This window comes from Cervus elaphus, chromosome 9 (genome assembly GCF_910594005.1).
Source record: "Cervus elaphus chromosome 9, mCerEla1.1, whole genome shotgun sequence".
Taxonomy (NCBI): Eukaryota; Metazoa; Chordata; class Mammalia; order Artiodactyla; family Cervidae; genus Cervus; species Cervus elaphus.
In genome coordinates this window covers 105,929,433-105,956,871 of record NC_057823.1, presented here as the reverse complement: position 1 = coordinate 105,956,871, position 27,439 = coordinate 105,929,433, and the positions used below count along the sequence as shown (strand labels likewise).

The window sequence follows — 27,439 nt, the reverse complement described above, 5'->3', positions numbered from 1 at the left end:
AAGCAGTAAGGGTAATGGGGGTGGAGACGGGCAGGGAGATTATCCATTGGATGTTTTATATTCCATCTAAATTTCATATTAGCCATTTGGAAGGCCAACAAGTCTCTCTGGAATATTTCTAGCTTTACCACTGATGTTCTTATTTATCATTGCAGGAGGGGGGTGGGAGTTGGAACTTGCCAGGATTTTGCCTGGCTTCTTTTCAGAAAAGGAATGGCCTCTGATGAACCACAGTCCATTGAACTGGACTAACCATAGTTTTACCTATAAAAACTATAGTTTTTACATTCCTGTTTTCTTTTTAAGGCCTGGGCTTTTGCTTCCACACAGTAAATTTTTGTTACATATAAGAGAATAAAATCTTCTCTTCCATCATCTATCTTAAAATATGCCAGAATACCGTAAACATAGCACCAGTTTTAACTGTATAACATTGTGCAATGCCTAGACTCCCCCGGAGATATTGGCTGTAAATTGATGGAAACTCAAAAACTTTTAAGGATGGAGGAAATCTCTTAACTTTTCTTATTTTAAAGTAAATACATTCTGCACCTCCCCCCCTCCATTGAGGAATGACTAAACTGCTGAATTAGGAAGCCTTACCTTTAAATTTTCCCATTTGCTTCTAAGATTTCCTTCATTCCTGAAATATGACTCTTTCCAGTTGGTTTTCAGTAGATACAGAGATAGTGATAAGGTTTTTCTGCTGCTGGGGATGAACATTAATATCAGCTGTAGCAGCAAAAATAAATAGTAGTTGATCTATCAAGGTTATAAGTATTATGTCCATCATTTTATAATCAGGTGGCTTTCTGATTAGATCTTATAATGTTTCTAACACATAGTTTGCACTTAATAAAACCTTGTTGAAATAAATAGGTAAGCACTTAGAAATTTTTTTCTGCTTCTTGAATATTTGGAGGCATGCTCAGAAAAAGTTAGCTCGAGTTATTATATAAAGGTCTAGTGTAGCTGCAGTTAAAGGATGGAGCAATGACTAAAATTAAAAACGAGACGTTTGAATGAATGGATCTGAAGTGTTAAGGCCAGAGCCACGTTTATCCAAATGTCCCAGTTTGCTTTCCTCTCCCCCACCCTCTTGCTTTGGGAAAACGTTTAACCATTTTGTTTCTCAGTAGCTTAAGGACAGTGTGCTTTTAAAAAAAATCACAGGCTTTATTCTATTTGAAAAACATTTTTAAAGTTCTCTGGAAACATTCATATTACATTAAACATGTTTTGCTGTATAAATGAAGAAACAAAATATTCCCCTAAGAGCTGGTTTGTGATGGTCACTCCTAAATATGTTAGAAATATTATTTTGTTGTCTTATTGCTCCTTTTTCAGTGCTGTCTCCTGGGTTCTTACTCCCCAGTTAGGAAACCTTCCCAGTGCTGGAGATGGTGGGAGAAGACTGGTCCAGAAAGAATCTGCAGATGACAGCATCTGCTCTGCCTCCTTCGAAGGTGTAACAGCACCTCTTTTAGCAGATCTGCAGACCCATAGAACTTAACATTGCAGTAACATTTCCGTTTACAGGCTACTTACTGTGGTGATTAAAGACAAGCGAACTACCCTTCTCGCTTTGTAACCTTTCACGATCTCTGTGTGACGAAACAGGCATCAGTTTTCCACTGTTTAAATAGCAGATTTCTAAATTAATCTTAGATGTCACTAATCAGATATTGCCTTTCCAGAGAATAACATTTGGTAAGTGAGAACTTAATGAATGTCCCAAAATAATTGCTGTAACTGGTGGAGCTGGTGACATTTTGCATGTGGCTCCTAGTCTTTGCCCCTGAGGTATATTAAGAATGTATTTTGAGCAAACTCTTTAGTGTTTTAATTGCAAGTCAGCTTAAAAAAAAAAAAAAACAAACAAAACTCTCTTGCAATAAACATCTCTTCTGTGAGATTATCTTTAGATGTTGTATGAAAAATTGACTTAAGTATATTTCTGATACCGTGCTGTTTAAGGATAAAATAGAAGAACATTTACAAGAAAGTGTACCATAAAGTACAAAGGGTGCTCAGCGCATCACTTTGATGCCACGTGTCACTTTCCCAGAATAGTCTTCCGTTTGTCCTTATGTGCATTTCTTTAAAGATAAATAACCATTTCATGCTATGTCAAGTTAAAGTGTTATGTTACTGGAAAATGTGCCTGTTAATGGAATGTTTATAAATGAAATTACATTCATGTGTAAGTAGAAAGGTACTATTTGTTAATTCTTGAATTGATTCATCTTATAAATGTTTAACTGTAAATTTATCTTTTTTTAACATAGAAATATTTTATATCATACACATTCTGAAAGCAGGATATACCTGTAAATCATGCCCATTCATTCACTGCAGTGAGATTGGATTATTCCTCAGTAAAACTTGATTTGAGGCTTTAGAAAAATCAATCAAATATCATTATTCTTTTTGTAAGATGCCAAATTGTGTTTTGGTGACCTCTGCTATGATTTAAATGACCCGTATATGAGTTAGTCAGGATGAGCTTTCATAGCACAGAATTGGACCAAATTCGCTCCCTTGTTTCTCTTTTTAGATTTTGTAACTCCTTTTTTATTCCTTTTCCTTTTGTGTCTGTGTGTGTTGCCACCTCATCTGCTTTTACCCACTTACAGTGAATATAATCCAGGGTGGCTTGTTGGCTTGTCTAGTTTCAGGAAATGATGAAACTGGAGTTCTATTTCTGAACCCCCCCAAACAGATCACTTTTATGATGTGTTTGCATTTCAGGACTTTTAAGTTTTGATCTACATGTTTATTCAACCCTAAGTTTACCTAGCTCCCTGTTGCACTTGTTTGCCAATTACTTTACAGCACTGTTCATACTTTTTGTTTAAATCTGTAGGGTGGTTTTTGTCTTGTTGCATTTTTTCTTCTGCTTGCAGATATGTCTATTATTCAAATATAAAAGTGACTTAGGAAAGAACATCCTAAAGTTTACTTAGAAATTCACCAAGCCACATGCTAATGCATCTCTAATGGGGACATTTCTTTTCACACCTCTGAGGTGATTGAGCCTGTCCTTTAAAGTGTGATTTGCAAACCAGTGTCTGGCAGCTCCAATTAGCTTCTTTTGGGTTTGAAGCACATCACAAACAGTAACAAGGTCTCCTAGGACACTCCTCTTGCAAGCAATGTAGTCATATTTCCTCATTAGTTCTTTTCAATTGTCACTAATGCCACGTTCCAGCTTTTGAGTGGGAGACAAAAAAACATAAAAATTTGGTATGTATGTAGAATGGGCCATTGTTTTCCATAATTCAAGGCTCTTTTGAATTCCTTTGATAGTTTTGAAGCTTACACAGCTTAATTCATTAACCTTTACCCTTCACATAAATCTGATGATTAAGAATCTCTTGCTAAGGAGACAGCGTTTTCCCAAAACTAAGTAATGCCTTCTCTTTTAAGAAAAAACCTATATTGCTCACAAAAGTAACCTTTCTGTTGTTTTTCATATTTCATCAAATGTTTCAGGTGCATTTTAGAACATTATCAAAAGCAAGTGAGCATAAAATCACATTATTATAAAAAATAATTCTGGGTGCTTTGGGTAGTTCGGAGCAGGTTTTCTGGCCCTTTTCAGTATTCTAACAGAGTTTATATATATATGTACTAAACAGCTGTTACTCAAGAATTTACAATGGGTGCAATTTTTTTTATTCTATTCAGAACCCTGCCAAAACATAAAAGCAAGAAAATAATCTGAGAGGAGGCAATTCAGAATGAACTAAAGTATATTTAAACGAACCTAGGACATTTGATTTGGAGAAGCTTTTCACCGAGGCCCTCATTTTCATAAGGAACGATAATGTGGGGCTCTGAAGAAGATAGGGGTGTCTGTGGTTTCATGGAGCTGAGAACAGAATGTATGTCTTCCCATTCTTTATTCACTCTTGTTAAGACATGCCTCCTCTTCTCAGAACTCAGGGAGATGGTTTAGGAGGCTTGTGTTTGATGTTCACGGGCTCCTTTAACGGTATTTGATATTCTTTTGCATTTTCCACTTGGCATATTCCTATATTAGGAATTTTTCTTGGTAATGTTAGAGATGATTCCTTTCTCGAAGGATCTTGTTCTTCCCCAAGTTTTATAACTCCTTGGGTTGTCATGCATGCAGTAGGAAGTCTTTGAATGCACTGACCATGGAGAATGGTGGTCGTGCGGTATTCTGAGGCTCATCCTCAGGGAGGAGGGCAGGGACGGGGGCGGGGGGTGAATGGGCAGATTTTGAATTCTGGATTCTGAGTTTAGGGATTCATGGCTTACCCCTAGGGACAAACTATGATTTAACACTGAGATTAATGAATATTCTCCTCTTCATTATCTGTGAGTAGGCAAGGGGATGGCGAAGCAAAGGTTTTAAATGTGGTCTTTGGTTCTTTTGTGTTCCTGCACACAGACTGTGACTTTGCAAACATTTCTCTCTTTTTTGGTATCATTTTAAATACCTCTTAAAATTTACATGAATACCTTTAGTCAGAATGTTTAAATAATTGCTAAAGCTTTGTCACCTTTTTTTGTTGCCTGCATAGTCTGTACAGTGAACTGGGAAATGCTCTGATGTTAAGTCGTGACTAAAGGGCATGACTGGCCTTCCCTGGTGGCTCAGCTGGTAAAGACTCCGCCTGCAATGCAGGAGACCCCAGTTTGATTCCTGGGTCGGGAAGATCCCCTGGAGAAGGGATAGGCTACCCACTCCAGTATTCTTGGGCTTCCCTAGTGGCTCAGACAGTGAAAAATCCTCCTGCAATGCAGGAGTCCTGGGTTCGATCCCGGGGTTGGGAAGATCCCCTGGAGAAGGGCATGGCAACCCACTCCAGCATCCTTGCCTGGAGAATCCCATGGACGGAGGAGCCTGGCAGCTGCAGTCCATGGGGTCACAGAGAGTGGGACACGACTGACCGACTGAGCGCAGCACAGCAGAAAGGTCACAACTAGAGCCAAGACTTTCCAAACAGAGTAGAATGATTTAGAGTGAACGTGTTCAACAGACATGCCTTGTGCTAGGGTACGTCCTGTAAACATCTGTCCATGGAATTCTCCAGGCAGGAATACTGGAGTGGGTAGCCATTTCCCTCTCCAGAGGATTTTCCCAGCTCGGATTTAGCCCAGGTCTCCTACATTGCAAGAGGATCCTTAACTGCCTGAGCACCAGGGAAGTCCCCAGACATGCTCTAGGCTGGACTCTGAAAGTTTCAGGAGGAAAGGACAGTCACCAACCAGGGGCTGTCACCATGACTTGCTATCACTACAGGCTGCCTAGGGAACTAGACCTAGACTAATCGCTGGGCTTCAGACACTGGCTGCCCTGCTGCCTCCGACAGTGAGGAATCTGCCCGCAGTGCGGGAGACACAGGTTCAATCCCTGGGCCGGGAAGATCCCTGGAGAAGGGAATGGCAGTCCACTCAGTATTCTTGCCTGGAGAGTCCCATGGATGGAGGAGTCTGGTTAGTTACAGTCCATGGGGTTGCAAAGAGTCGGACATAACCGAGCAAGGACCCTTCACTTCAGACACTAGCCAGGAACCAGACGTGGGGTTCCATTTTCCACCAGTTTGCACTAACAGGATAACACAAACCACTTCCATTTTCAACTGTCAAAAATAAAGTTATTTTACCTATTTATTGGAACCATCAATTTGGTGTTAGTATGATAATGAGTTTCAGTCCAGGTTCACAAGAACTTCGGACTTCTCAAAGATCACATCTGTGAAATATGTGATATTTAATTTAAAAAATAATAAATTTTGCTAAAAATCTTCCAAGGAACATTTTATTTTCCCTCTGTGAATTCCTTTTTGAGGAATAGCTTTATGTGGCACATAAAGCACTTCTAGCACACTGGTTGTGATTATAGGATAATTAAAAGTATTTGGAAAACCTTATGTAGCTGAACTTTTTAAAACAGAGCAAAACTCCTACATGATCCTTTGTAAAATGCTTTTCACTTATATTTCTCTGAAACATACATACTCTTTATCTCTTCGTCGTGTGTGTTCTCTTGGCTGTTGCCTCTTGAGCAAACTAAATATATTTGTGTTATCTATTCATAATAACTTTTCTCTTTCACATAGGGAGGAAACCTGATGCTCATGGCCTTTCATCATTTTTAGGACAGTTTTTATCCAGTGATTGATTATCTTATTTTATGTGAATACCAGTTCTTGTTGCCTATGAAATAGCATTTGATCTGGCTTGTACAGGGAAATCAATTTGTGTTATTTGCCGTCTGTAGTCTGCTCTGCGTGTCTTTTATGATCACATGTGCTTGTAGCATATCCGATGTAGAGTCAAGTGGTGAGAACACAAATGGGGTATTGTGTTTGTTTAGATTTTTTTCCATAATCAGGTGTTTTGAACTATTTGAAAAGACCGTGAAAACAAAATAAATGATGCGAACATATTTCTGCACTAATATTTCATTTTGTGGTCATATAGAATGTTGGATCTGCTAACTTTTTTGGAAGGTAATGGAGGAGGACAGAGAGCTATGTACGGCAGAAAGGAGGCTTTTTAAATTAACTATTTATGATATTATAACCAAGCAGGGCCTTTATTTTTTCCTTAGGATATGAAAATTAGTTTTTAAAGTCATATGTAAAGCATGGTTGTTGCCTGTAGTTAGTTTCATTTCTGCATTTATTTTTCCTTTTTTATGACTTTATTCAAATATTACATTAAACTCAAATGATGCAGAATTAGGTTTAAAAATTTCCCTTCATAATAAGCTATATCAATCATAATTACATTGTTACTGTTTTAAGTTTTCTATTGTAACCATGGAACAGCTTACCCATTTTTTATAATAAATCTTTTTTTTTGATAACCAAAAAAAAAAATGTTTATTCAGTTAGTCTGAGGAACTTAGAAATGTTTATCATTCCATTAAGACAATATTCTATAAAGATATTTTTAAAAGAAAAATATGTCTTCTCTATAACTAATTTAACCTTCAGTAATGAATTATGTGAAGTAAAATTGTATAAAATTTCCTGACATTTTATGAAGATACCTACAAATAAGCCAGACAGCAAATAAAATATCTGAAAGACAGAGATGGATACTCAGTAATTTTTTGATGGATTATACACATAGGTATCAAATTACTTGATCCTTACTTCCTAGAAAAGGTTAATGACTCTTTTTGCTTTTACCCTTTTACTTAACTGTTGTTTATAAAGATTAAAACGGGGACTGCATTGAAGGACGTACATGCCTATGTGTCAGTTTGACTGCACACGTTTTTCTGATATTACAGGGGACTGAACCATCAAATGGGTAGTGTTGTTAATCATTGTTTATAAAGTTCATTCAGTTTTGTGTTACATGTTCCACTGTGGACATCAGAGCAGGGTGCACCACTCAAAATTTTAACTTAAATGAAACCAGAAGAGACTTTAAATCCTACATATCTATATCTATATTATTTAAATGGCCTATGTATATGCAACAATTCATCTAAAACATTAATAATAAAACCAGGGAAAATATTTTAATGTTCTTATATGTATGATTTTTCTTTCTTCTTTAATCAGTGTCACAGATTTTACATTTTTATGTTGAATAAAATTTCACAAATGTATATCAGTGTTATCAAACTCCACCATTAGAAATTAAACCATGAGCAATATTACATTCACTTATAATGAGCCAGTTCCCTTCGCAGGAATCGAACTGGGGTGTCCCACATTGCTGGCGGATTCTTTACCCGCTGAGCTACCAGGGAGTCCCTTATAATGAGCATCCGTGTATATTCACAGCTTCATTACTTTATGTGAATGATAAACAGCCATTATACAGCATATGTTTACTAATCTTTTATTACCAAGTGTAACACTGCTCTTAGAGGAATCTCTCTTTTTCATCAGTTTAGCTTTACAAGATGCACGAGTCACAAATGTATTTAATTAAGGTCATTTAAGTATTAAAGCACTTGAGTTTAAAAAGCAGGGACTATAACACCCTTTCCTGAAACACCTTGAGAGCGGTTAGTGGGAAGAAGGGAGCTGTGGCATGCATCAGACGCCGGCCCCTTCCCGTCACGGCCGTGGCCGGACGCCTGCTCATTTGACTTGGAACGTGCCAGTGTAACGCGCCACCTTCTGTGTGTTCCAGGTGTGTGGAGGTCATCGCGAAGGAGGGGCAGAACCTGAAGGAGCTCTACCTGGTGTCCTGCAAAATCACGGACCACGGTATGTAATGAGCCATCGTCCAGTCGTTCTCACGAGTAAGAAGGCACAGGTCTTTGAGAGCTTTTTTAAAAGAAATCAACAGCTACTATCTCACAGAGACTGAGATTTACCTTTACTTAGGCAAACTCTGATCATACTGCCCCAAATCAAGAAATCTTGAAGTTAGAACCAGAGTAAAATGAATATATATATTAGTTTTATCACCACATGAAGTCATATACATATTCACATAGAATTAAAAAGTATGGCTAAAATTGCTATATGATGAAACTAAATATTAGGATAATTAAATATTTGATATAATATAAAGTAATTATTATGTTGTGTTGATTTGCTTAATTTATGTCATGTTGAATGCCTGCTTGCTGACATTCCAAATGCCAACCCTTCTTAATGCCTTAAATTCTTTAAAACATTGGAAACTTCCAATAGGAAGTTTAGATACATAGGAAGTAAAAGGTATATACATTTGTTTGTAAGAGTTTAAATATGTTAATTTTAAATATTCCTTTAAAGTGGAGAAAAGCAAGTTATTATATAAAAATATAAAAAGTATGAAGACATCTTATTGAAGTAATAAAGAAAATAACCCATCTAGGCTTTCCTCTTTTGTTCAGCACATTATAAATATTTTTTACTATTAATTTGCATATTTAATCTAAATACAGAGTTTTAACTAGATGTTTTTAAATGATTTCCATTTCTCTTTTCTGATTTTTAAAATTGTTTCTTTACATTGAAGAATATGCTTTCTACCTTGAAGGAAACTAATAATCCATTATTATTATTATTTTCTTTTTTACTGTTAATCCAACATATGCTGATAATTGACTCAATCCTAAGATATCATGCTGACCATCTGGCCTGGATGGGAGAGTTGAATTTTATCAGCTACTAAATTCATCCTTTGGAAAAACTCTATGAAAGCTATAACAAAAAATAAAAAATAACATAAAGGATTGGCTTAAAGATAACCCTAATTTCTTTTCAGAGTTTATTTTTTGAGATTGGTAAATTTCTTACATGGATTTATCCATAATGTTTCTGGGTTGTTGTCTTTTTCGTAATTATACCATGAGAAAGGAGTGTTTTGATGTTTTCTTTTTTCCATGTAGTTTGCTTTCTGGTTTGGCATATTAGATTGCCTGTAAGATACAGTAACTCTAAAGCCCTCAATGCCTCCCTTTTGTCTAGACCTTAGAGTGCTCTCTCTGCCCCAAACCGGGCAGATCCTCAAAACCTGTAGATTTGGTAATTAACTAGTACATTCATTCATTCTAAACGCTTTGCTTGGCATTCAAAATCCTTTACCTTTAGTCCCCTACCTGCTTCTCCAATCTTATTAATTGCCAGGAAGACTGTGGACTAAGTTCTTTAGAATGGGCCCTTCAAGTCCCGCGATGAAAACTGTTCCTAAAATCACACTCTGTGGCAGCACCAGTAAGTTACCCAGTGCAAGGAAATGTTCCAGAAGTCATGGAAAAGAGGAAACGCTTTGGACCTGGAACAGATAGGGAATCGAGTTCAGTCTTTCTGCTTGGGCCTTCGGGAAGTTCCCTCACATCTCTGAGGCCATTTCCTCGCGTGTAAACTGACTTCGTGGTCCCGTGTGTTCCTGGTCAAGTGAGAGCGCAGTGTGCACTGCTGAGCAAACTTGCTTTCCTGCAGGAGAGGGACACAGGGAAGACTCACCCACAGTTCCTCTACCTCCTTTTCTTTCCTGGGAAGGAAGGTCTTGGAAGAGGCCTTTGTTGTTGTTGTTATTGTTGTTATTATGTGTTGTTATTGTTTGTTGCTGCTGTTCACTGATACTCTCTTGCTCTGGTGTTTTGAGATTTTAGGTTTTGTTTTTTTCTCCTGGTGAGGTGAAAACTATGTTAATACTTTGCCCATGTGGTTTGTGTTTATTCGTATCTCTGAATTATTTAGGTCAGCTGTTCTCAACCCTCTCTGCAGGTTAGGATCACCTGGGGAAGTTGTAAACCATTCTGATGCTTGAATCTTACACAGGGATTTCAAAATTTCCGGGAGGTGGTGCCCAGGCAATAAAACGTGCCTGGATGATGTCAGTGTCAGCCAAAATTGAGAACCACTGACCTAGTCTACTCAAGAGAAACTAGAAGTGAACATTTTGAGGATTGCCTCCCCCCATGGAGAAATTGTCATGGTTTTTTCATACCCTCCAGCTCTCCAGTCCTCTGCCCAGCTCGACTCCCTTCCTTCTCCCTGGGATTTGTGGTGAAAACCTCTCAGAGGATTTGTGGTGAAAACCTCTGTGCATCTGTTCTGTTCTTCAAAATGTTGGGGCACAGTTGAGGTAGAAGGGTAAAGGTCGATAGTTTATGAGATTGTGCTGTAATTGCACCTTGACTGTAAAATTTTAAAAAATTACTGAACACTCAGCTCACCTCCCTTCCTCCTTGTACCCTGCCAATAACACATGAACAGTTTTTGTCAGAAAGACAGCAGAAAAGATTATTCATTGTAACCAGAGAAACAGCATGTTTCTGGAAGTAACTGCTCTACTATGGGAGGGTGTGATCCTTTGCCCTGTGTTAATTATAAATTTTAAGAAAGAAAAGCAGATGCTATTTTCCTTCTTTAACGGAATATATATTCTGTAGGATTTTTTTTTTTTTTTTGAAGCTACTTAGAAATAGTAAAATTCTATGTACCTGATACCAGGGAATTTCACCCTTCAAAAGATGATCCTAATTCTGCTTCCTGTAGCTTTGCACATGCTCCAGCCAGTCTCCTCCTCAGCTCCTTTTTCCTTGGTGTTTGTACATGCTCCCATTACAGTATCCTGAGATGTTTGAAGTTCTCTGCAGGTTGCATCAATTCAGAAACAGCAGCTCGCCTGGCTTATTGTTTGTAATTTTTGTCGAGATTCTCACAGGTGTTGAATGTGATGTTGTAGTACTTAGCGACACCTGGCCAGGCTGGTAGGCAGTTATGTTCATTTTAATTGATATATGATATACTTGTTGTGGAGAAAAGTATCATTCTAATAGGCTTCTTATTCCCCAGATTGAACATAGATCTTTATGGTAAAGGATAACAATTATAAACAAATCAATAATTCAGGCACAGCTGAATGGAAAATACAGTCTTGGGTAATTGCTCCCTAAAGACAAAATAATATTGTCACTCGTCTGTCACTAAACAAATAAATGTTATGGGCTGTTATCACAGGAAAAAAATTCAAACTAAGGTGTCAGAGAGTTAGGTTAGAATTTGTCTCATCTTTTTTTTTTTTTTTTTTTTATGATCTGGACCAAGTTACTTAACCTTTTAATTTTGTCATCTGTTAAGCACATGATAATGCAGACCATAAAAGGTGGTGAAAATGCATATGAAACATTTGTATTTTGCCTGGTGGCATAGTGGATACTCAGTGACAGCAGTTCTTCTAACTCTAGAATTGCAAGAACTCGCTTTCTGTTTTTCTGAAGAAGAATCAGGCCTCTCCCTCCTCCAAGGGTGGCTTTCTGTTTGTGGGAATTGTTCTTTGTAAGTTTGACCTTTATTAGTCTACGCATGCCTAACTGGCTTCCACACCTAAGCTACCTAAACCATATTGTTCTTTGTAGGAAGTAAATAGAAAGATGCAGGAAAAAGTTGAAAATCTTTATCTTAGGTTATCCCTATCAGGTTTCTTCCCTCTCTTTTCTCTGGATTTCCTTCATTTTGTTTGGATTATTTGGCTCCCCTTATGCTTTTTTGTTCTTATAATAATTTGTCAATGAAGAATTTCCAACCTGCCTTTCCGCTTGCCTTCAAATACTTTCCTGTTGAAAAATTCTCCTCCTTAGGAGGAGAGGTATGTCCTTAGGATTAAAGGGAACAGGAGAAGTCAGCGTGTATCATTCATGCCTGCGGAGGTCAGAGCCAGTCTTAGGCAGTAAGGCAGAGACCCTGTGGTCTAATAAATGAGATGGATGAAGAAAAGCCTCCTCTCCGTGAGCGGCCAGGCAGTGAAGGTCACCAGTGTGACCCCGTGTCAGGGCGCAGCTGTAAGAAGGACCCTGCTTTGTGGGCTGTGAGCACATTTCCTTTGACTTGAGCACTCCTGAGGCCCTGGAAATGCACTCTTGGGGATATCTTTTTGCTTCCTGTCTCAAGTTGTCAAATAACCTTTTAATTAAAGAGGACTGGAAACACTCAACTTCTGACCTCGCCGCCTGGGGCCTCCAGGGCCCCTGCCGCCCCCCAGCACAGCCCTCGGCCGCCGCTCCGGTGCTGCTCCGGGGCGGGGAGCCCAACCCCCGGCCTGCCGCGGACGCTGCTGGGTCACTCTGGCCACAGCGGCCTCCCAGACAGGCGGTCAGCGTTGGGCGGTTGTCGCGTGAGATGCCGTTTCGGCTGGCTCGGCGCACTGCGGACACGCTGTGTGTGTCCGCCCTGCGCGCAGACGCTGCTCGGCGCCGGCTGTTTGCGGGCCCTGGGCCGAGGCGCCTCCTGGGGCCCACGCCTGGGGCTTCAGTGCGGGCCCGAGCACAGCGCCGCCTGCCGACTGCGGGAGGGAGGGAAGCGGTAACGCGCCGCCTTCCTCCGGACCAGGGGAATGGCGGGGAGGGCCGCTGCCGTCATCCCTGCCGGCTCTAGCCCTTGTCTCAGCCGTGCTGACCTTCAAGCGCTATGCAAAGGCTAATAGGCGGGACGTTCACTACCTTCTCCTGGGATACCAGACCTCTTCAGCTATTAGTTAACCCGAACTAGATCCTGGATACATGATCAAAATAAGCACACCAAAGAAACAAAGAGAGATCCCAACAAGCATTCTGGGTTACACTCGTATCAGGGGTGTTTCTTTTTCTGTTTTTTTGTTTTGTTTTCTTGTCAAACCAATGCTGATTAAGGAAGAAAATCTTACATGAAAGATAGTTTGGCCCTTTCTTATGCCATCTTGTTTTTCATATTATTAGGTATGCATTACATTACAGTGATGTTCCATTTAAAATTAAATTATTGGTTTTTTTCTTTTATGTTTTGTTTCATTTTCAAATTGTATTTCAAACTACTGCAAGATTGCTGGGTAAGATTCAGCTCCTTTTGTCAGCAGGAGTAACTAATAGTTGTAAAGTGACAGAGACAAACTTTAGAAAATAGATTTGCAAGTCAAAAAGAATGCCTTATTGTTTCCTGTTGATTATTCACATTTTCTCTCCATTCTATCATTTAAATATAGATAGCTTTTACTGTTTCTCACAAAATAATACTAAAATGCTAAATCTTCTATTGTTGCAAATTCTCCTTGTTTGTCCATCTTAAAAGTCATTTCTCTTCACTTGTAATTCTTTTATTCCTGGAGTTCCTTACTATTGGATTTGTATGTCTACTTTTGTACTTAAGTATTATTGTCTTTTTTCTTTTTTTTCAGTAATGGTCATGATTTTTCACCAAAAATTTGTAATTATAATTTTTAAGTATTATAATTAAAAGAAGCACTTCTTAAGACATTTCTTTTAAGAAAAGTCTCCCATAACCAATTCAAAGGCCAACTCTGGCTTTGTATGTATTAGAGTTTTTTTTAATTAAGAAATCTTTTAACTTACATTTAAAAGACAAATAGACCAATTCCTATGCTTGCCCTGAACTTTCTTATACCTCCAAATACACTAATGTTGCTTCACTTAATTTGTTAATTTTTATGGCCAAATACTAAATTTCCATATACAACTTAATTGTTAACTGAAATATTTACTTTCCCACTTTCCTTTTCTCAGTTACTTATTAGCATTTCTAATATAGAAAGCTTGATTTTAATTTTAATTAACTTTTTAACATTAATCTCATGATGTTCTGTTATAGATAAAAGAAATTTGTCCCAAATCACATAAAAAGTCATTTTTTCAGAGTGCCTACTTTAGTACCCTTAGTACCCTTCAGTATTCAGACTAAGCATTTATTTTCCTTGAACTGTGCTGTAATATGGTCATTATTGATTATTATCAGTATTATATCAGCAATGAGTAAATCTAAAGGGGATTGCAATAAACACCAAGGTAACTGCTATAATACTCGATTTCTAGTTTACCACAAAAGAAACAATTTCCTAATGTTTAAGACTTCTTGAAAACAGATGTCTTGAGTGGTAGTGAGCTCTTTCTTACAAGAGTTATTCAAATTGAGATAATCTCTTGAAAAGAAGGTGGAAAGTTGGAAGCACTGGGGTAAGGAATTGACCTACATGATGTTTAAATTTCTTTATAATCCTGGGATATGTACTGAGCCGGCTCCATTTTTGTTTCATTCAGCAGATGTTTATTGGCTGTGTGCTGGCTGGGTGCTGTGGAGTGTACAGAGATGAGTGAGAAGTATATACTTTTACGTAAAGAAAGCAGACATAAGCCGTGAGAATGTTTTGAGTTAACATGATGGTGTCAGATTTTTTAAAAAAGGCCCTACGAGATGTTGGGACTCAGGAGGACAGAGTGGTCAGAGATTGGCGTCTTCGGTGGAGGAGGCGGGGAGGACAGACAGGAGAAGGGGGGCCTTTGAGGAAGTGCAGTCCTGGGGAAGGCTCCGCATGAACAGGTGTCTGAATGGGTGAGCTTGTACGCGTTGGTTAATCTAAAGAAAGAACAGAAATCATCCAAAGTGACTACGTGCACACACGGGCAAATTTTGAAGAAACCTTATGAAAATATTCTACTTGAAAATTCAGAGTAAGTTCCAACACTCATTTCGACTTTTCCTGTCTTATTCACCATTCCCATGGTAACAACTTCTCTCAACATACATAAAAGGAAACACTACTTTGGGTTCTAACTACTAATCAAGTACCCAGTTCAAATGAAAGAAAGTGAAATGTTAATTTTCATAACAATAGAATAGCTAACATTTATTGGATGTTTTCATTCATTTGATTAAATGGATTCATTTAATTCCCTTAGCACCCTGTTTTGGATGTTGACTGTTAGTATTCCAGCTTACAGATGTGGAAACCCAGGTTCACATAGTTTGTGAGTAACTGTATGATATTGTGTTGTTGTTCAGCCACTAAGTTGTGTCCGACTCTTTGCGACCCCATGGACTGCAGCACTTCAGTCTTCCCTGTTCTTCACTGTCTCTCGGAGCTTGCTCAAATTCATATCCATTGAGTCTGTGATACCATCCAACCATCTCCTCCTCTGTCGTCCCCTTCTCCTCCTACCTTCAGTCTTTCCCAGCATCAGGGTCTTTGCCAATGAGTCAGTTCTTCCCATCAGGTAGCCAAAGTATTGGCGTCTCAGCTTCAACATCAGTCCTTCCAATGAACACCCAGGACTGATTTCCTTTAGGATGGACTGGTTGGATCTCCTTGCAGTCCAAGGGACTCTCAAGAGTCTTCTGCCGCACCACAGTTCGAAAGTATCAATTCTTCGGCACTCAGCCTAGATTCAATAATAAATCAGTCTCTTGGATAACCACTCACAGGTCAGTGATGTGCTTAGGAGTATTTATTACTAGAAAGCTTTGTTCGATTGTCCCAGTTGTCAAAGCTTAAATGATGTAACTGAAATTCATGATACCGTGTTTCGTCCATCTTTGTATTGAAAAAAAAAAATCACAAAGCAACTACCCCATGAGATCTAATTATATAGTTATAGAACTTAATAGGTTTAACGTGCTTATCCACTGTAATTGTGTTGTGCTGACACCGAGCATTAGTTGCATTCTGTGGTTAAACATTCCTTCGCCAGGAGGTAGAGACTCTCATTGACTCAGTGTGTATTCATATATTCAACAAATATTTCTTAATTTCAAAGCTGTATATAATCTTCATGAGTTAAATTTTTTCTTGCATCCTTTCTAAGTTTTTACCAAAAGCTTATGAAAGAAGCATAAACATTATTACTCCTTTTTAATGGATGAGGAAATCGAGTCTATGTAGGTTTTCATTAATTAGCAAAACTGGAACTATAATCTTCTCCCTCTAAATTGTTTACTGGATTATGTGTAGATAACTTCTTAAATTTCCCAGCTTTTCTTATAGAAATGATTTCTTTATTTAAATGATCCTCTAAAAGCAATTCAGTTAATATTAAGTGACGTGATTTCATAGCAGTTTTTTTAAAGTACAGTTACTTCTAGAGACACACAGTTCTGTACCATTCCCTAAAGCATAAGCAGTTGTTCTCTTCTTTAGGTTCTTTCTTAAGCCCGAGCTCAGAGGTTCCTGGGATCTCAGGTGTGTCTTAATTCCCTTCCCTTAGGAGAGCTGCTCCCAAGGATGTCCTCTGAGAAGTGAAAATGGAGTCTCTTCAGTATGGCTCTGCCGTCTGCCTCCTTTTATGCCCTTCAGCGTCGGTTCACTTCAGTTCAGTCTCAGTCCTGTCCGACTCTCTGCGACCCCATGTACCGCAGCACGCCAGGCCTCCCTGTCCATCACCAGCTCCCGGAGTTTGCTCAGACTCATGCCCATTGAGTTGGTGATGCCATCCAGCCGTCTCACCCTCTGTCGGCCCCTTCTCCTGCCTTCAGGCTTTCCCAGCATCAGGGTCTTTAGCATCTGTGCTCCTCATCTTCTGAGATGATTCATGGAGAGCAGGAGCAGAAAGGGGCTAAAAGCCCCAGGGCTGCACCTTCCCCTCCTGCAGCAGTGAACTGGGTCCACAAGGGCCCTCTTAGGGTCTCCCCTTCCCTTTTATATAATTTAAGGCATTTTACCCTCCCCGGCTGTGTTTTTGACTAAATCTTCTTCCCTCTTTCCTGGGTAATTAGCCTACATAAGACACTTGGCATCTGATATTTATTTGGAAAAAATAAAACAAAAATTTTTGCCAATTTTCCTGCTAGAAAATGAGAGTAACACTTGTAACAAAATAGAAATCAAACATTAAACTAATTGATTTTACTGTTTGTCGTTCACTAATTAGCCTCACATTGTTATACCCATGGACACTGGTAGGATTAAGCCTTACCAGGTCTTTCTCATTTATTAGCAGGATTTCCTTATATTAAGGGCAACTTTGCTTTATTGACTTCTTGGTTTACTTGAGTTCAATTTATATAGGAGAGGAGGGAATAACACATGATTTTTTTCTCTTTGTTTACCATTTTTCAAAATGCTAATTTGGTTTCCAGTATTCTTCAAAGTGACCAATAAGGAGTTGTTACTTTTGTTTAGTGTTATTAGAATCTCAACAATCCCTTGCGGTTATTCTTGTAATTGTTACTCAGATTGTCCTTCACTTTGGCAGTAGACGCTTCTTTGGGTTGGCTCCCCTGGCCTTCTCATCCTGACTCATTATGTCAAGATGTGTGAGGCCCATCTTGTGCATTTCACGCTGGAGTTATGGCACCTACTCGTTTTTCTGAAGAACTTTGGTTCTTTGAATGAATTGGGCTTTTTAAAGAAATTTATCTTCTATGTCCGTGCTGCCCTCTGAGTCTTACATCGCTGTATTTTCTGCCTTTCATTCCTCCAGCCTAAAACCTATTTTAGTTCCCATCACAAGTCCAACCTTTCCATTATAAACTCACCAAGTTCAGCCCACCCTGGGTTTTAGAGAATCCTCATTTAGGGATTCTCAACACACTAGAAACTTCTAGTTCCATATACAGGAACACCTGATCTTATTCTGCTCAGCATGTTAGACCCTGCGGTTTTACGCATGGGGCGTTTGTGGCAACTCTCTGTAGAGCAAGCCCGTTGGTGCCGCTTCTCCAGCAGCGTCTGCTCATTTTGTGTCTCTCTGTCACGTTTTGGTAACTCTAAGAAAGTTTCAGGCTTCTCCTTTATTACTGTATTTCTTTGTGATCTGTGATTAGTGGTCTTGATGTTACTGCTATGACATACTGAAAGCTCAGATGATGGTTAGTATTTTTTAGCAATACAGTAATCAAAATATGGTGTACATTCTTCTCTAAAAGCACATAATGCAGTCGCACACATAATAGACTACAGTATAGTATCAACGTAACTTTTCTGTGCACCGGGAGACCAAGAGATTCGTGTGACTCACCTCACTGTCACAGTCACTTGACTGTGGGCATCAGGACCAGCCCTGCAGTGGCTCCCGGAATCCTTGTCTCTAGCACTCGTAATTCTGCCCACACTCTGCTTTCGGAGAAATTAGGAGTGGAACTTGGGAAACAGAGGTATTTTTATATTTTGGCTACCCCATCAATTCTCTGGGAATTTCCTTCCGATTTTGTTTCAGAGGTTCTGCATTTAAGTGCTAAAATATGACCTCTTGGACCCATTTGGAAATAAGTAGAAAAAGTGTTCCAACTGTAAGGTGTGACATCATCTCATTTTAAACTTCCTTGTTCTACAGTGAAAAATACATTTTGCCTTTAAAGTGCTTGTTGGGTGTTCACTAAAGTGATTGTACCACTGACTAGAATGACTAGCAATTTGAAAAACACTGCTCTGGTTCATCTCCTTCAAAGGATAGATGAGAACTAGATCTGTCAGTCAGGGACCCGCTTGAGTAGAAAACTGGTGGATTTCCCTGGTACACAGTGGACACTCTTCTTGAGATGGATGGTGCCAACCTTCTCAAGCTCATCAAATCCCATGTGTTGATCTTGTCATCCATGAATAAGTGTTAATATTCCCTTCCTCTCATATCCTTGGGAGTAAGAGAATCGAACAGATTCTCTTTATGATTTTACTTAGAATAGATATTAAATGGAACTTTGAGGCAGAAAGGTAGTTTGGTTAATTTAATTTCCTAATTAAGTCAAACTTACTTTTATTAATAACTTAAATATTAAACTATTCATTTTGACTCTTATCCTAAATCATTCTCTTGGCTTTTTAAGACTTAGTCAATTAGAATTTACCTGTCAAATGTATTCCTTTTCTTGGGTTTATCTGCATGACATTAAATAAATAGTTTGAACTTTTCAACTTTTCAAACAATTGTGTTGAATTTGACGTGGTTGTTCCAGCCTATGTGCTTCTGTCTGGAGTGCGTGCCGAGTGCCTGAAAGCAACTTGTCTTTCGTGGAGAATGACTGTGTGTGGGCACAGAAAGATTTTAAAAATTAGAAATAAGGGGTAAACAAAAAAGAATTCTGTCTTCAGGGAGTTATGGACTTTGCTATTACGGTACTTTTCTATTTCTATTATGGCTCTTTAGAATGAACTACCTTCATACTGATATAATGTAAATTTTGCTTGCCAAAATACTTTTATATAATAAATAATTCTTAGAAGCAGAAAAAAAGGATATAGAAAACTAGCTAACCACTGTTTGATTGATACTTGTAATATATTTTTAATCATCTCTCTTTCTTAGGTTAAATTTCCGATTTTTTTTTTCTTCCTACTCTTTCCTCACATATGGCTCTAGGAGCTTCTCCAAGAAAGCAGTTTTGCTTTGAAGATATTTCATTTCCTCTCATGAAGGATTCTTCTCTTCTTTTAGATTTGAAATCATAATAATGCCCTCAAAGATCCAGCCCCTCCCTTCCTGCCCTCTGTTAGAAAATCTTTCCGAAGTCAGCCGTGGAAAGTCCAGTTTGGAGCTTGAAGTCCAGAGGTGCTCCTCTGGGGTATGAGGGTGAGACAGCCGTGCAGGGAGCTGCTCCTGGCGGAGAGGAAGCCATCTAGAGTGACACGTTCTGAACCTCCTTGAGGAGGGAGACTGTGTTTGAAATTTTAAATCATTTATGTCCTATAGTAACCAAAAGCTGCTTTTAACTGAATGAGAAGGGCGTGTTAAGTTACTTCAGTCTGGTCCGACTCTTTGCGACCCCATGGACTGTAGCCGACCAGGCTCCTCTGTCCACGGGATTCTCCAGGCAAGAGTACTGGGGTGGGCTGCCATTTCCTTCTCCAGGGGATCTTCCCAACCCTGGGATTGAACCCGTGTCTTTTACGTCTTCTCCTTGGCAGGTCGGTTCTTTACCACTAGCGCCATCTGGGAAGCCAGTCACCCCTATTCATGATTTCATTTACCCACAGTCAACCGTGGTCCAAAAATATTAAGTAGAAAGTTCTGGAAATAAGCAGTTTGTAAGTTTCACATCGTGTGCCTTTCTGAGCAGCCTGCTGAACCCTCCCGCCGCGGGCGCCATCCGGCCTGCAGGGTGAATTCCTCCTGTGCCCGAGGCCAGTCCTTGCAGTTCCCAGGCTGATCGTTGGAGTGGCAAGGCTTGTGTTCACGTAGCTCTTACTTTACTTAATAAAGTTCCCAAAGGTGCAAGAATAGTGATGCTGACAGTTCGGATATTCTCTTACTTTGCCTGACTTATAAATTAAGCTTTATCATAGGCATGTGTGTAGGAAAAAACATAGTATACATAGGGTTCAGTGCTGTCCAAGTTTCAGGCATCCTCTGGGAGTCTTGGAAAGTATCCCCCACAGATAAAGAGGGGCTACTATTTTATATATATGTGTGTGTGTGTGTTGATAATAATGTATATATTAAATAGCATATATATGAAATATATGATATATATATATATATCATAATAAATAAGAATCAAGCCAATTTTGAACAGCAATAAGGAACTTAACATTTCAGCTCTACAAAATAAATGAAGAGTTTGAAATTCAATCAGTCCTATTTTATGTTGAGGCAAATGTACTTGGCTTTTTATGAGAATTATACCTTCTGCTCTGGTTTACATAAGAAATTGGCTGAAATCCTCTAAAGCGTTCGTTTTCAACTTTGCCATTACAGCACACCTTGCAATCAAGGTTTGCAAACCATTTTCTTTTTAAAAACTTCTAAATTAGAATAGATTCGCTAGGATTTCTTACTTTCCCTCACTTGGATTTTGATAACATTTTCCTGAGTGGCAGAATGAGAGATGAGTTTAGCGGGCATGCTGAAATTTGCACATAATCTGTGGCTTCTTTGTTGTCAGAGCTCTCATTGGGGTGCCTACCAGTACACCGTTATTTATTATTCACTTGCTTATAGATTGTTTTATTAGGAAGGCCAGTCCTTTACTCCATAAATGCATATCCCCCTAAAATGTATGTCATGAACTTTTATTTCCACACTATTTGGGGGTTAGAGCAAATCCAGGGAGTGTACACGAATATGTGCCACACGTGTCCTTGTTATCCATCGCATTCGGCAGTCTGTGAAAGCAAACACTGATTGTGGAGCTGGGGCACTGGGGGCAGGTAGGGCCGCAAGCCCGGCACAGGCCTGGGGAAGGGCTTCCCCCACAGCTCACACGGAAAGGCGGCTTACGTGGGAAGGCCTTCCAGTAAGTGTGCTGCTCTCCTCACAGCTCATGCTTCATCTTTCGTGAAACAGAATGTGGATCTGAAACCTATTCTATTCTCTGGATTTATGAAAAAAATAGAATTTTTAACTTTTTATTTGAGAAAATGATTTTTATTTTTAATAGCCTACATAGCGTATACTTTTAAATTAGTTATTTTAAGACCACATTTAAATTAGACACCTACTGTAATTTCTTAAGGTTTCCTGATATAGCTCAAGGCTCTTTAAAACCTGTTTTACATGCAGTGGGCTCTACAAATATTTACCTCTTTTTTGTCAACTTCAGGAAACCAGTTGAAAATTTTTAGAATTAGACTTTGGAGCTGTGTAGTGTATTTTCAGACTATTACAAATCTATCTAAATCTACAACCTGCTAGGCAAGATCGAATCCCTTCCAGCTCTTGACTGTAATATATGATTTGTGCGGCCTTGAGTCTGTCTCACAAACGCGTTCAGTGTTTTCCGAGCTGAGTTTCTGCTCTGTGCCAGGCAGGTCTCTGACTGTGTGTGTTCAGTCCGCTGATTGACTGACTGAGAGCTAAATTATTCTTGCCAGCACATACTCAGTTCCCAACTACTACAGAGAAGATGGACTCCGGGGCCAAAATTGGACCCTCACTAACATGCTTGCTTTCTGCCACTGTCATCCTTACGCAGGGGTTGAAAATCCAGTGACCTATATTCTTCCGTTTAAATCCTTAAAAATTTAAATTAAAACTTTGTCAACAGTAATTCTAGCCATACTGAGGCAAAAAGAGCGTTCCCTACAATCTGGCAGCACTGAATGTAATTCATAACTATCAAAAATCCGTTTTCTCTGCATAACTTTTAAGAACGCTCCTGATGTCTTGAAAATTCCATGCAATTTTCTTTAAAAGTTGGTTTGGAATGCCACTGTGCATCTTGAAGCCCACATACAGTGAGTTAAATTACAGCAATAGCATATTTCTCAAGCACCATATAGTTGCAAATCCTTTATCCCGAAGTACCTAGTAAAGGATTTTCTCCTTGAACAGTGAAGGAAGTTGAACTTTGAGGTTGTTTCAATTTAACACATGATGTGCTTGCAGACTTAAAGATGTGTTTTGCCTTTCCTCCTTTTTCTTCTTTATTCGTTCCTGCTTCTTGTAAAAGGAATTAAGTATGTAATGCTGATTATAGAGCTGGATCCTTATCATCATGTTCTCAAAGCCTCATTTCCCCACATGGCTCACGTAAGTCCTTACTCTTCAGAGGGTTAATCTAAATGCAGAGTGGAAGGCTGTCACTGCTGGTCTTCTCGGTCTCAGGATGGCATCACTATTCACTTAGTTCCCCTCCAGCATTCTTACCTGGGAAATCCCGTAGACAGAGGAGCCTGGTGGGTTACAGTCCACGGGATGACAAAGAGTTGGACACGACTTAGAGACTGAAAAACTGTTTACGTAGTTACTCCAGCCAAAACTTAAGTGTCCCTGATGCCTCACTTTTCCTCATGCCTTCCATCAACACCCGTTAACAAGCCAGGTCAGCTCTACCCTTAAAATGTGCCTCGAGTATCGCCACTGGTAACTGCCCTAGCCACCGACTTGGATTCTCTTTTTCTTACCTTATAGTCTATCACAGAGCAGCTACAATGAACCCTCCACAATAATATGAAGGGATGAAGATGTTATTGAAGTTAATTTGTTCCTGACTTTAGCAGTATCCCTGGGTTACATATAGGCTTAAAACCAAAAGAAATACTAAAAGTTAAACATTTAGGTGCCTTGCCCACCATGAGGTCGCATTGTCCTTGCGTGCTGAGTCGCTTCAGTCGTGTCTGACTCTTTGAGACCCTGTGGACTGTAGCCCACCAGGCTCCTCTGTCCGTGGGATTCTCCAGGCGAGAAGACTGGAGTGGGCTGCCATGCCCTCCTCCAGGGGCTCTTCCTGAGCTGAGATTGAACCTGCATCTCCTGCGTCTACTGCACTGGAGGTAGGTTTTTTTTACTGCTGAGCCACCAGGGAAGCCCTGAGATCATATTAGGTTCAAGTCAGCATTGAGACGTTTACTCTTACAGGATACGCTTGACGCAGTCTAACTCCAAGGGTGGAGGGTGGGAACCTCAGCCTGCCACAGGGCGGAGACAGGCGGTCGTCTTCCGTAGGAGGCCCTGCGGCAGCCCAAGCCACAGCTCCCCCAGCAGCAGTCAGGAGACATCTTCCACCAACAGATGAAGGCTCAAGTGCAAGGAGATGAGATCCACGTAGAACGGATGTGGGCGCTGCCCTGGCTCAGAAGCGCCAAGTCCCCGGGAACTAATAACTTTGAAAACAGTCAACAGGCATAGCATCTGGCATCCCTGAAGGTCCCCCGTGCGGCTGTGAGGATGAGTGTACTCAGGGAGTCTAAGCGTTAGTGTCCTCACCAGGCTGTTCATAGCTCTCTTAAACCAGACGGGTGCTGTCTCCCAACAGGAGCCAGTGATGCCCTAAGCAGTGTTACCTAGCGATATGGTGAATGTGCCATTTTTGGAGAACACATCTAGGAAGTTAACCAAAGGTCAAATTTTCATTCCGAAAAGGAAGCTTTTTGTTTATAGTTGTTTTTGTTTTCATTCTGGGACATAGGAAAGCCAACCTTAAGAGAGCTAATCCCAAGAAACTTAATTTCTTTTCTGAGCTTTCATCGAAAGAGGTAGAAAGAAATACATTCTTAATTTACTCAAATATTTAAATTCAGATTACTTAAATTCTACTTTTGTTAATATAATGATAATTAACTTAAAAAAATTTGTAATGATTAAGTCATTTAATTAGAAATTACTTCCATTTTAGAGACTTGGTTTTCACTTGTCATGCTTTCATTAAAACTATAAAAACATTCATACATACTGTCCTTATTGCTGTTTGTGGTTTTCTTTTTTCTAAATTGGGTCATAGCTAGTAAATAGTTACAGTTGTTATATATAAAAATATGGCAAAACTAACACAGTCTACTACATATGAAGTAGACTTTGTTACTACTTCTCTACTACTATATATGAAGAGACTTTTTCTTCTTTCTGCCCTCAGGTTATTTAGGGGGTGAGGACAGCATTCTAATGTTGTTAGTTGCTTTGAGGTTTTATATCTGCAGATCAGCTTATGGGCATCCTCTATTTCATAGTTCCATGTTTCCATGGTAAATGTAAGTGAGCACAGATGTTTTTCATTACCCATCACCTATGACTCTTTTGTGATTCAAGGGCTTAGGTTATATTCCACCTACTCAATTACATTATCCACTAGCCAAGTGCTTTAAAATAATTTATTATATATATATATATTTTTTTCTACAACAAACTCATTTTTGTGAGATCTTTCTAAATGGATATTGTCTTTGTTCATGGAAAATTTCAAGAACATAAGTTTGATTTAAATGCTTTTAACCAATCACTTATCATTAATGCACTGAATCGTCATGGAGACGCTGAAAGCAATTTAAAGTTCTGCTATTGGATACCCTCTAGTGAGACTTTATTGTCTTGAGATTCCGGCTTATTTATCTAAATAGAAAGCTGAAGATAGAGTCTTTATTCAGTGTATGGATTACATTAGTATAGGATGTTACGAAATTTACTTTTCCATCAAGCACATGTATTAAATTTTAGCAGTAATCACATATCCATTGTCATTTCTGAAATATGTTATTGTGCTTCTGAGTGTGCCATTAAAAAAAAGAGACTTGATTTTTCCTGGTAGTCTCTCTGGGGAAAAGACCATCAAACAGAAGGACAGTGAACATATAGATGTGAGTAGAATCCTGCCTTTTACAGTGTCTAGAAGGGAAGTGTCCTCACGTCCTCCCCACACACTTTCTGTCACCAAGAGGCACCACCCTGCTGCTTTCTGTGTCCATCCTGGTCTGGGGAAGCCTCAGCAACAAGCGTATAAGAAGTTTCTGATTAAACCAGAAGTCAGCCTCCTCTTCACGATTGCCATAGTGATGTTGTTATTATTCCCACATACATACCCGGTGGTCATAAAGCAGCTTCCATTTATAGAGCATACCATACACTTGCAGCAAATCCGGAAGGGAAGGAGCATTATTCCCATTTTATAGATAAGAAAACTAAGACCCAGGAAAGTTCTGTAACTTCTCCAAGGCTATTCAGCTAGAAGGCAAATCTAAATTTATCTGAACCTGAATTTCATTCACATTCTATTACCTGATTTCCTGTTTTCCACCCACCTAGTCTTGCCTTTCATTATCTCCTTCCTACTACATCTTGACACTGCATTTTAACTTGTTCCTTCACTCTGACTGTGGTATATGAATGCATCTCTGCTTCAGACTGTTGAGTAGTTTGTGCTCAAGCACCAAAATGAATGAATATTCACTTACTCATTAATATAATCAACCAACAAGTGTTTACTGAGTATGTTACGTGTAAAGTATTCTGCAAGACATTTTAGTTAGTATGAAGTTTGAGAAGGACCTGCCTTCTCTTGCTTATGTCCTCCTTGAAAACAAGGAAGGCCTGAGAAAGGTAAGAATGAAGGAAAAAATGAAAAAAAAAAAAAGACCTAAGGAGTTGGAAGTAGTTGATTGCAGGAAGTAGGGTTTAGAAATGAGGACATACATGTACAGCATGTAACTGCGTACATGCTTTTTTTTTTAAACAGTAAACATGTACTGTTCTGATAGAACTGAACCCAAAAGTAAACAAATTTCAAAAAGAAAAGCATTCCAAGATGTGGTGGGACAGTCGGGATACAGAAAAGTGCTAGATGTTTTAGAAACATGAGAGTCTTGTGTGGCTTTAGATGGTAGATGAAAAAACCATAATTGTTGCAACCAGTAAATATTTATTGAACCCCTAGTAAGTGTCTGTCATTGCAGTAGACTCTGGGGCCACAAAGGTAAACCATCAGTGCCCTTCTCTTCGTCCTATCCCCTCTCAAAGTGGTCTCGGGAGGCCGCTAGATGTGCACCCTGTGGGGTGGTGGGTGGCGTGGATGACGGCATCCAGGCAGCAGAGGCCTGGAGGTCCCCGGGTCGCACTGAAGCAGCTTGGCAGCAGACGGGAGGGAGGCGGGCCGGGGAGCGATGCGCAGGCTCGCCGGGATTGGCCCCGGGGCGTTTGCTCGCGGTGGACAGTTCTAAGATGAAAGTGGAGACTTAGTTCGGAGGGACAGTTGGCGAGCTTTAACGCTAAAGCTTTATGCTACCAATGGTGGGAGTTATTGGAGGGTGTTTGAGGAGGAAAGTGACAAAATCTAATTTATCTTCCAAAACAGAACTCTTGCTGCGGTGTGCAGGATGAGTTGCTCGGAGAACAGATCAGTGAAGAGACTGATAACAAGACAGATATTGGAGTTTAGGAAAGAAACAGCAAATCTCAGTTTTCTCAGGGTTTTTGTCTCTGACTTTCTGACCTCAAAGACTTCATATATATATGTATATACACACACACACATGCTGAACTCCATTGTCCAGTGACATCTGTATCATTTATAATTTATATATACATATTAGAATTTATATGTATAATGTATGCTTAGAAGAGCAAAAGTGTTTCAGGGACCAATGTAACATGCTAAATACCTACTGTGTAAAATCACATCGGCGTCTGTGACTCAAGAAACAGTTTGCAAATGGAATTCTTAATGAAGTTCAGCCCCTTTTGTTTGAGTCAGAGAGTATTTTTCACGTATTGTCACTTGCCTGAATTTCAAGTATCTTTGATTCTCATTCTAGGCCAGTACTGTCCAATACAAAATGTAATGAAAGCCACAAATGTGAGCTACATATGTAATTTAAAGTTTTCTAGTAGAGTATTGAAAGAAGTGGAAAGGAACTGCCGGAATGCCTTTTAATAATATGCTATATTTAATAAAATGGATCCAAACTATTATCATTCCATCATGTAATCAATTAAAAATATTACTGCTGAGATGTTTTATCTTCTTTTTACATTCCTTTTTTATCTGAAATCTTTGAAGTCTGGTGTGTGTTTTCCCTTTAAGCATGTCTCAGTTCGGACTCTGCATGTTTCAAGTACTCAGTAGCTATGTGCACTAATTTCTGTAGTGGC

The 27,439-nt window shown here is 39.3% G+C and overlaps 1 protein-coding gene across 1 annotated transcript in view; it reads left to right on the top strand.

Annotated features, from left to right (window-relative positions):
• The window catches only part of FBXL17 (F-box and leucine rich repeat protein 17), a 498,904-nt gene that overhangs the window by 322,449 nt on the left and 149,016 nt on the right, over positions 1-27,439 (top strand). The window contains exon 7 of the mRNA XM_043913747.1: positions 8,137-8,213. Within this exon, the coding sequence (XP_043769682.1) occupies positions 8,137-8,213 (77 nt within the window). The remainder of the gene's footprint in view (positions 1-8,136; positions 8,214-27,439) is intronic.